Source organism: Pongo abelii, chromosome X (genome assembly GCF_028885655.2).
Source record: "Pongo abelii isolate AG06213 chromosome X, NHGRI_mPonAbe1-v2.0_pri, whole genome shotgun sequence".
Taxonomy (NCBI): Eukaryota; Metazoa; Chordata; class Mammalia; order Primates; family Hominidae; genus Pongo; species Pongo abelii.
Window position 1 is genome coordinate 23896607 of NC_072008.2, and position 10484 is coordinate 23907090.

A 10484-nucleotide genomic window follows, 5' to 3' on the forward strand; every position below is an offset into this window, starting at 1 on the left:
GCGCAGCTCTTAGTCGCAAGTCGACTGAGGTTTATCCGTCACTCGCCGAGGTTCCTTGGGTCATGGTGCCAGCCTGACTGAGAAGAGGCCGCTCCCGGGAGACGAATGAGGAACCACCTCCTCCTACTGTTCAAGTACAGGGGCCTGGTCCGCAAAGGGAAGAAAAGCAAAAGACGAAAATGGCTAAATTCGTGATCCGCCCAGCCACTGCCGCCGACTGCAGTGACATACTGCGGCTGATCAAGGTAGCGGAGAGCCAGAGCTCCTCCCGGGGCGTGGGGTGGAGGTGGCTCCGTTTCCCGGGGTGGGGTGATTCACGTCTTGAGGTCTCGGCCGGTGTGAGAGCCCAGCCTGTTCCCCTTTCTGCGCCCATCCCCGGCCCGGCCGCCATCCCGCCCGCCCGCCCGCCCCATTCCGTTCCCCTGAGCTGGCCGGGCCGGAGCCTCATTTTGTTTTCAATTTTTTTCTCTCCTATGTGCATTCCCCCAGGAGCTGGCTAAATATGAATACATGGAAGAACAAGTAATCTTAACTGAAAAAGGTAATTCAACAGTGGCGGGACGGGGGACAAACGTTCGGTGCCTGTCACCTTCGCCAAGGCCATTACCGTCCCTGCCCCCCCTTCTTGCAGATCTGCTAGAAGATGGTTTTGGAGAGCACCCCTTTTACCACTGCCTGGTTGCAGAAGTGCCCAAAGAGCACTGGACTCCGGAAGGTAACCCCTCTCCCTTTCCAGAAGCCAGAGAGACCGAGTGTTATGTAAGAAGTAGTGTCGGCTGTGTAGAACCACTGACTACACAGACCGAAGTTACTGAGAACTTGGACAGAAAAAATAGCCAGCAAGTGTTCAAACTACTGAGGAAAAAAAAAATTAGATATGCTGCACTTAAGAATACTAGGGCAGGTTAAAAGAGCTGTTTAAGTAAGTATCAGAATGCTGTGGAGACTCGGAAGAGTTTAAGCTGCTTAAGTAAGTATAAGTGCTGTGGAGACCCGGAAGAGTTAGGTATAATGTCATTTGTTGTAATTCAGTTTCATAAAATGGTTCTTGTTTGACCCTAACGTAACAGTTTTTGTAATTGTGTTAAATCACATTTTTTTCTTTAATTTGTCCCAATCTTCAGGTTACAGTCTCTAGCTTCGCCATGTACATGGCCCTTCCGTGTACATGGATGGGCGGGGAGGTAACTAAAAGATCCTTTACACAATAAAGTAGATGATCATGATAAATGAGGTAAGGTCCTATTATCACACACTTCAAACACGGTAGATCAGAAACCCACTATGATACTCGCTTCCTGTCTGTTTGCTAAGGAATATAAAATGGCTAGAAAGTTTAATTTGAAACCTTTGCCTCCATTTGGAATAGTAGACACCCGTTAAGAGGGTGTCAGATGCCTTTTTTTTTTTTTTTTTTTTGGCTGGTCCCTGTTGATTGGTCAGAAGACAGCTCAGCTAAAAGGGGAAGTTGTTTGGGTGGTTGCTTTTTTTCTGACGTCTGTTCCTCAGGCTACAAGAAATGAGCAGAAAACAAGGGATGAGTACTTTTTAGAGTGTGTGCATGTTACGTAATACCTGTTTCTGGGCAATGCTGCTTCTTCTGACTCAACAAATGGGGAGAGCAAATTGAAAATGCATAAATTGGAAGGCAAGTTCTGAAATTAAACGTTGTACTTTGGCCTGATGTTCTGACCTTTATTAAGGAAGCAAGAGTTTGTAAACTTCCAAATATTTACTATTCTGAACTGCCGTGTAAACCTGACGTATTCCCAAGTCAACATACCAGTATACCAATAGGATGTGAATAATGTGTGTGTTGAGTTTAAAACCATAGCAGTTTTGCTCTGGCAAGTAATGAAAGCGTTCTCGCTTCCTGAGTGTGAGCTCCAGCAGACTGCAGAGTGGCCAGTCCACAGTTGTAGCCTGACTTCATTGAGTTCTGATGTGTGCTTTTTGCAAATATATGTTCTCAGAACGGTGAGATCATCCAGCAGTGGCCTGGACTGCACTCACATAAAAATCATGAGACAGTCATGGCTACTTGTTTCTGTAATACATGCATGTGTGTTTTTTAAAACCTATGATAGGCCTCTGATTCTGCAGCTGCAATTTTATGGAATGTTTTCCTTCTCCACATCTCATGTGCTGCTCTTATTACAGGACACAGCATTGTTGGTTTTGCCATGTACTATTTTACCTATGACCCGTGGATTGGCAAGTTATTGTATCTTGAGGACTTCTTCGTGATGAGTGATTATAGAGGTACGATTGAGTTCGGAGCAGAGGGTCTGAAGAGAGTTCAGGGTTATCAATCCTTACAACGACTTTTTAAATTGTACTTCTCTTTCTTTTTAGGCTTTGGCATAGGATCAGAAATTCTGAAGAATCTAAGCCAGGTATGTCTTAGTTTTTGGTTTCCAAATTTGTAAGTTTACTGGATTATTTTAATGATGGAATAAAAATTGGGTCTTGAAAGCAGGCTGAAATGTCACTGAGTGTGTGTTTTACTCTCTCGTAATAGGTTGCAATGAAGTGTCGCTGCAGCAGCATGCACTTCTTGGTAGCAGAATGGAATGAACCATCCATCAACTTCTATAAAAGAAGAGGTGCTTCTGATCTGTCCAGTGAAGAGGGTTGGAGACTGTTCAAGATCGACAAGGAGTACTTGCTAAAAATGGCAACAGAGGAGTGAGGAGTGCTGGCGTAGATGACAACCTCCATTCTATTTTAGAATAAATTCCCAACTTATCTTGCTTTCTATGCTGTTTGTAGTGAAATAATAGAATGAGCACCCATTCCAAAGCTTTATTACCAGTGGCGTTGTTGCATGTTTGAAATGAGGTCTGTTTAAAGTGGCAATCTCAGATGCAGTTTGGAGAGTCAGATCTTTCTCCTTGAATATCTTTCGATAAACAACAAGGTGGTGTGATCTTAATATATTTGAAAAAAACTTCATTCTCGTGAGTCATTTAAATGTGTACAATGTACACACTGGTACTTAGAGTTTCTGTTTGATTCTTTTTTAATAAACTACTCTTTGATTTAATTGTTTGCTGTAAGCATTTTTACTAATTCTTTATTTCTTACACATCTTTCTTGCTGTTGAAGACAAAAATGACCCGCAAACATCATTGGATAAACAGAATTGCTCAAAATAGTTTTTAACCCAATTTGAAGTTTTTATGGTCATGTGTTATGCTAGTATTAACAAAGTCTGAATAGAAGCCAGTTGACCAGCTGACTATCAAGGTTTTATACATAGCAACATGTAAAACCTGACTTTTTTTTTTTGAGACACAGTCTCATTCTATTGCCCAGGCTGGAGTGCAGTAGCACGATCTCAGCTCACTGCAACCTCTGCCTCCCGGGTTCAAGCAATTCTCATGCCTCAGCCTCCTGAGTAGCTGGGACTATAGGCATGTGCCACCGCACCCAGCTAATTTTTGTATTTTTAGTAAAGATGGGGCTTCGCCATGTTGGCCACGCTGGTCTTGAACTCCTGACCTCAAGTGATCCACCCACCTCAGCCTACCAAAGTGCTGGGATGACAAGGGTCAGCCATAGTGCCCGGCAAAACATGGCTTTTTACATTGATGACACCATACACTGCATCTGATGGAATTTTCTTTTTTTTTTTTTTTTTGAGACGGAGTCTTGCTCTGTCACCCAGGCTGGGCAGTGTGGAGTGCAGTGGTGTGATCTCGGCTCACTGCAAGCTCCTCCTCCTGGGTTCACACCATTCTCCTGCCTCAGCCTCCTGAATAGCTGGGACTACAGGCGCCCGCCACCACGCCCGGCTAATTTTTTGTATTTTTTAGTACAGACGGGGTTTCACTGTGTCAGCCAGGATGGTCTCGATCTCTTGACCTCATAATCCACCTGCCTCGGCCTCCCAAAGTGCTGGGATTACAGGCATGAGCCACTGCGCCTGGCCTGACGGAATTTTCAAGAGCTGAAAACCAAGTTAGAAACTGAGGCCCACAGTGAATAAACCCATCATTATACAAGTAAAATGTGGAGATGGGATTATGAAACATTGAAAATCAAGAAAAAACATCTTGTCCCTAAAAACCTCATGCCACATAAGATTTTTTTTTTAATAGAGCCAAGGTCTCATTCAATGAATAAACTCATCATTACACAAGTAAAATGTGGAGGTGGGATTATGAAACATTGAAAATCAAGAAAAAACATCTTGTCCCCCAAAACCTCATGCCACACAAGACTTTTTTTTTTTTTTTTTTTTTTTGAGACGGAGTCTTGCTCTGTCGCCCAGGCTGGAGTACAGTGGCACGATCTTGGCCCACTGCAAGCTCCGCCTCCCAGGTTCACGCCATTCCCCTGCCTCAGCCTCCCGAGTAGCTGGGACTACAGGCGGCTGCCACCACGCCTGGCTAATTTTTTTTCTTTTTTGTATTTTTAGTGGAGACGGGGTTTCACCGTGTTAGCCAGGATGGTCTTGATCTCCTGACCTCGTGATCTGCCTGCGTCAGCCTCCCAAAGTGCTGGGATTACAGGTGTGAGCCACCGTGCCCGGCCAAGACTTTTTTTTTTAATAGAGCCAAGGTCTTACTCTTTCGCCCAGGCTGCAGTGCAGTGGTGTGATCACAGCTCACTGCAGCCTTATCCTTCCGGGTTCAAGCAATTTTCCCACCTCAGCCTCCCAAAAGTAACTGGGACTACAGCTGCATGCCACCATTTCCGGCTAATTTTTTTTATTTTTAGTAGAGACAGGGTCTCGCTAAGTTGCCCAGGCTGGTCTCAGATCCTCCTGCCTTGGCCTCCCGAAGTGTTGGGATTACAGGTGTGAGCCATGGCACCTGACCAAGATAATTTTGAAGGTAAAGCAGATCACTGAAATTAGGGTCTCTTATGTGTACTGAAAAAGTACACATTTTTTTTTACAGGAAATTTGCAAACAGAAAAGCTCCAGTTGGACACAAGTATAAATCAGATAAATTAACATCTCATTTGGAGGGTGAATTTGTAGTCCTGTGTTAATACAATGGATTTTTAGAGCAGAGAAACAATAGCCCTTAAAACTGCCAGGGGGTAAAGAAGTAAACAAATGCTTTCTTAAGGACTGAAATGAAAAAGAAAAGGACCATTTCCCCCTAGATATGTGAACTCCTTTCATTATTCATTACATTGGCCCAAATTCCTAAACCGACTAATTTCCACAATAATGAAAACGGTAGTTGATAAGAACAACTGTAGACTAATGTCCAAGATAAATGTTTTCCAAAAGAAGTCAGATACCTGAAAACAATGCTCTATATCTCTCTGAGTTCTCCAGGAAATCAATACTCAGCTCCTCAGTCAAAGGTAATGTTGTCTGTCCTGCAAGCCTTTGTATCAGTGTCTGTTCCAGCTTCCTAGATTAGAAGGCAGCCATATATAAAAATGTAGCCCTGTATTATATTTAATACAGGAGGGCTTTGGGATTTATTGGTGGCTCAGAGAGCATGCCATGAAAACGGGCTTACAGAGTCAATTATCAGCCAGGGGCCCTATTAGGCAGGCAAGTAACTACATAAGAGAAACTCTGGCAAAAATGAAAGGGTAACTAAACACAAAGAGCCTTGTGGAGAAGTAAGATATTTTGCAAATTGTGTTTTGGAAAGTGAGCCTCTTAGAGGAAAACAACTACATGCTGACTGTGGTTAAATATATGAATAAATTAAATTAACCACCAAGTTACAATATAACTCTTTGTTTCCTCATCTTTCTTAGAACTTAGCCTTAAAGGCCCAGTGTTGTGAAGATGAAGGCTTTCATGAAGTTTTGTATCCACTTTAAAGAAGCCCCTTAAGTGTAAATTTTATTTATTTTAATTTTTATTTGTTTTTATTTGTTTTTTGGTTTTTTTTCTTGAGACAGGTTCTCACTCCATTGCCCAGGCTGGAGTGCAATCACAACTTACTGCAGCCTCGACCTTCTGGGCTCTAGCAATCCTCCTACCTCAGCATCCCAAGTAGCTAGACCACAGGAACACACCACCACGCCCACTGAACTACACTATTTGACTTCTGACTTATTTATTTATGCTTTTGGCATAAGAATGTGCACAAAAATGTTTACTTCTCTTGATTGTAAACATCCTGGGGGCAGGGACTGTGCCCCATAATTTCTGTATCCTCAGGGGCTCATTCCATGCATGGCACATACTAAACACTTCATGAACATTCATTAAATAAATGGAATAAAGCAGTCTCCGTTTTAGGGGGAAACTGAGATAGAAATGAATTATAATGTCATTCTTTACCTATAACAGACACCCATTTTGAGAATCGCAGTTTAATTGAAAAAAGAAAGCTAATAATTACAGGACACTTTCTACATCCCACATGTTATACATGGATTATGTCATTTAATCCTTAAAGCAAAGCCATCGTTTTGTGTATGAGGAAGGTAGGGTGTAGGAAGCAAATTTATTTATTTATTTATTTATTCGAGACGGAGTTGCGCTCTTGTTGCCCAGGCTGGAGTGCAATGGCACGATCTCGGTTCACTGCAACCTCCGCCTCCCGGGTTCAAGCGATTCTCCTGCCTCAGCCTCCCGAGTAGCTGGGATTATAGGCTCCTGCCACCACACCCAGCTAATTTTTTGTATTTTTAGTAGAGACGGGGTTTCTCCATGTTGGTCAGGCTGGTCTCAAACTCCCGACCTCAGGTGATCTGCCTGCCTCGGCCTCCCAAAGTGCTGGGATTACGGGCATGAGCCACCATGCCCAACGCAAATCAATTTATTTTATGTCATACAACCAGGAGGCAATAGGATTGAGATCTGAACTGGGTAGCCGGGTTCCACGTATACCTCACGAACTACAACTCATGGTCTAGTCTCACTAACCATTCATGGTAGTGTTTCCTCATTAAACACTGGTGGTGCTTTAGGGCTAAGACTGTTTCTCTGAAACCTGGAAAAGGTCTTGCCTGTGCTTAGATTCGGCGTCAAGGAACAGGGAGAATGCAGGCTTCCTATCCACTGTTACCTGTCTCAACATGTCTCTGCCAGCTCTGCAAGAAAATTCGACACTTCCACAAAAGACCAGTGAAGGAAACCAAAATGTTTTACCCCAAAACATACTTCTTTGACGTATTTCAAGATGGCTATTCAGAAGGCTGGAAATCAAGAATAGCTGCAAAGCTGCCTTTTGTGGAGCTTTGTATGTGTGGAGAAAATCCGCATTGATGCAGCCCTGCTTTCTCGGAGGCCCTCCCTTGTCCGGATCTAGGAAAGATTAACGGAGAGTCTGACACCTTTGGAGGCCTTTCGAGGCCTGAAAAAGGGCTACCACTTGTGAGGTTTGATCTACATAACAAGACCCACTTTGCTAGCCAGGCCTCCTCTTCTCCCCCTAAACAGGTTAGAAGAGGCCTTCTCTTCCAACCTGTTTTGCCAGGATCCAAGCCCCATTCTTTTATTTTTATTTATTAATTTTATTTTGAGACGGAGTCTAGCTCTGTCGCCAGGCTGGAGTGCAGTGGCGTGATCTCGGCTCACTGCAGCCTCCACCTCCCGGGTTCAAGCGATTCTCCTGCCTCAGTCTCCCGAGTAGCTGGGATTACAGGTGCCCGCCACCATGCCCAGCTACCAAGCCCCATTCTTTCTGTAACCTGAAGATGGTATATAAACTTCTGTACCCCCTGGGGGATGGGTTGCAGTAATCACTCTGTGATTTCCCTCCGCGAACGTTGATAAGTTTGCATATGCCGTTTCTTCTACTAATCTGCCTTTTGTTAGTTGATTTTCCAGTGAACCGTCAGAAGGCGAAGGGAAAGATTTCCTTGGCCTCTACAGCAGCTTTGAGGCAAGGCAAGTGTTTGAGACGGAGTTTCGCTCTTGTTGCCCAGGCTGGAGTGCAATGGCGCAATCTCCGCTCACGGCAACCTCCGCCTCCCGGGTTCAAGCCATTCTCCTGCCTCAGCCTCCGGAGTAGCTGCGATTACAGGCATGCATCACCACGCCCGGCTAATTTTGTATTTTTAGTAGAGATGGGGTTTCTCCATGTTGGTCAGGCTGGTCTCGAACTCCGGACTTCAGGTGATCCGCCCGCCTTGGCCTCCCAAAGTGCTGGGATTACAGGCGTGAGCCACCGCGCCCGGCCATTTGTTTTGTTTTTGAGATGGGGTCGCACTCTGTCACCCAGGCTGGAGTGCAGTGGTGTGATCTCAGCTCACTGCAACCTCTGCCTCCAGGGTTCAAACTATTCTCCTGCCTCAGCCTCCCCAAGTAGCTGCGATTACAGGCGCCTGCCCGGACACCCAGCTAATTTTGATATTTTTAGTAGAGATGGGGTTTCACCATGTTGCCCAGGCTGGTCTCGAACTCCTGGCCTCAAGTGACCCACCTGCCTTGGCCTCCAAAAATGCTGGGATTACAGGCATGAGCCACCATGCCTGGCCAAATTACGTATGAGTTCTGTTGCTAGAAACAAAAATTTGCTCTCCTGAATTTTCCACACAGGCCTCCAAGGAGTTAAAAGACAAAAATCATTTTCCAGTTTCTCTGGCTTCAAGCCTGATTCCCAGACGGGATCCAACACTAATCGCCATCCAAATGCCTGTCAGCAAGATAGTCATGATGTACTCTGGCATATAGTACTGAGGCAGTCTTGGGCAATGTTGTTATAGAATTATGTTATAATTATACTCGGCCTTGTTTCCTGCACATCTCACAGATGCTTATCCACCAACGGAGTGTTAGCTGACAATCATTGTGAACAAGCCCAGACAAAAGGAATAATAGCGGTAACCTGAGGAACTTTGGAAGAAATACACAGCTAAGGTCTGAGAATGTTCGGCCAGTTCAATAGCCTCTTACGGGCGAGTCCAATGTCAGGCGGCATTTCTACCTTCTCCTGTTCTGCCTTTGACCTCTTCGCGCTCTCTTGTCCTGTCCAGAACAATGTCACTTAAACTCCTCTGTTTTTTTTTCTTTCTTTTTTTTTCAAACAGGGTCTTGTTCTGTCACCCAGGCTAGAGTGCAGTGGCACAATCACAGGTTACTGCAGCCTTGAGCTCCCAGGCTCAAGTGATCCTCCCACCTCAGCCTCTGGAGTAGCTGGGATTACAGGCACATGCTACCACATCTGACTAATTTTTGTAAAGACGAAGGCTCATCATGTTGGCCAGGCTGGTCTCGAACTCCTGGCTTCAAGTGATCCACCTGCCTCAGTCTCCCAAGGTGCTGGGATTACAGGCATGAGCCACTGTGCCTGGCCAAAAACATGTAACACTGGGGGAAATTCTTTCAATCCTCCATTCGCCCCGACCCCCACTCCAATACCACCCCACTTTCCAAAAGGGCTCAAAGGCTTAAGGAGCTGAATGTCGGGGTGCTGTTTGTTAGAACTGCGAAGGAGGGGCCTGTCTATCCACTGTCCTCTTGCTCCTCCCCTGAGATGGGAGAAAAAGGCTTGTGTTATGGTTAGGGGCACCATGGTCTCAGCCAGACCAGATGGAATTCTGGGGAAACGTTCGCACCGAAATCCAGGGAAGTGGAGAGGAGAAAGCTCCTGAAGGAAGAATCTAGGTGGTGCTGTGTGTGTGTGGTTTACATTCCTGTCTGTATTTTAAGAGGTTTCCAAGCCGATTTTAATTAACCTCCAGCTGAAACTTGCTAAACAAGTTTTGCAGCCCAGGTTATTGTGTTAGTATTTTTCCGGGTATATTGTCCTAGGTTTGAATTTCATGATGTTTATTATTCTTTCTAACTACAACTCAGTGGGGAAAAGCCCAGGGTACCTTTTAAGACCTAAGTATTTCCTCGTAATGACTTGTAGGAAAGAATGACATTTCCATAACATTTGGACCAAAAGAAGAAGTGAGAATTTAAAGTTGACATTTGCAAGTGATAAAAGCCAAAACCAAAAGTATTATTTTAAAGAATATGCCTTTCTTCTAATGAAATATACACAAGTCTTGATTCAGATGATAACTTTTTTAGAATTACCTTTGAAAACAAACCCTTAGGTTTCTTATGCTCCAACCCCTTGGGGACAGATTCAGAACAGCTTGTTTCTTTCAAGTCTACTCAATCAAGGCCTGCCTTCTAGAGACTTTTTTTTTTTTTTTCGAGATGGCATTTCACTCTTCTTGCCCAGGCTGGAGTGCAGTGGCGCAATCTCAGCGCACCGCAACCTCCGCCTCCTGGGTTCAAGCCATTCTCCTGAGTCAGCCTCCCAAGTAGCTGGGATTACAGGCATGTGCCACCACACCTGGCTAATTTTCTATTTTTAGTAGAGACGGGGTTTCTCCATGTTGGTCAGGCTGGTCTCGAACTCCCGACCTCAGGTGATCCGCCCACCTCAGCCTCCCAAAGTGCTGGGATTACAGGCGTGAGCCACCGCGCCCAGTCTCTGAAGACTATTTTTAATAGGCACCATATGACCTCTCTGGAACTGAGAAGAGCGGACTTTGGGGAAATTAGAAAAGATGTAGAAGGATGCTGCCCCAAGGGCCTTCAGAATAATCACTTG

At 44.8% G+C, this 10484-nt stretch overlaps 2 protein-coding genes across 2 annotated transcripts; both read left to right on the top strand.

The window, feature by feature from the left end:
• The first annotated feature begins 8 nt into the window (after positions 1-8).
• SAT1 (spermidine/spermine N1-acetyltransferase 1) lies at positions 9-3046 on the top strand. Its single transcript, XM_002831459.4, has 6 exons — positions 9-245; positions 490-541; positions 632-715; positions 2161-2262; positions 2356-2396; positions 2522-3046. The coding sequence occupies exons 1-6, from the start codon at positions 180-182 to the stop codon at positions 2690-2692; spliced, it is 516 nt and encodes a 171-aa protein (XP_002831505.1). The 5' UTR covers positions 9-179; the 3' UTR covers positions 2693-3046.
• Positions 82-540, top strand: LOC129052902 (uncharacterized). Its single transcript, XM_055078536.1, has 2 exons — positions 82-245; positions 490-540. Exon 1 carries the CDS (start codon positions 106-108, stop codon positions 193-195), a length of 90 nt encoding a protein of 29 aa, XP_054934511.1. The 5' UTR covers positions 82-105; the 3' UTR covers positions 196-245; positions 490-540.
• Positions 3047-10484: the final 7438 nt, after the last annotated feature.

Excerpts from the sequence above, each read along its gene's own strand:
- LOC129052902 (XM_055078536.1), top strand. The coding sequence starts at position 106 with ATGAGGAACCACCTCCTCCTACTGTTCAAGTACAGGGGCCTGGTCCGC.
- SAT1 (XM_002831459.4), top strand. The coding sequence starts at position 180 with ATGGCTAAATTCGTGATCCGCCCAGCCACTGCCGCCGACTGCAGTGAC. Across the intron at positions 716-2,160 it reads AGAGCACTGGACTCCGGAAG|GACACAGCATTGTTGGTTTT; the intron begins GTAACCCCTCTC and ends CTCTTATTACAG. Across the intron at positions 2,263-2,355 it reads CGTGATGAGTGATTATAGAG|GCTTTGGCATAGGATCAGAA; the intron begins GTACGATTGAGT and ends CTTTCTTTTTAG.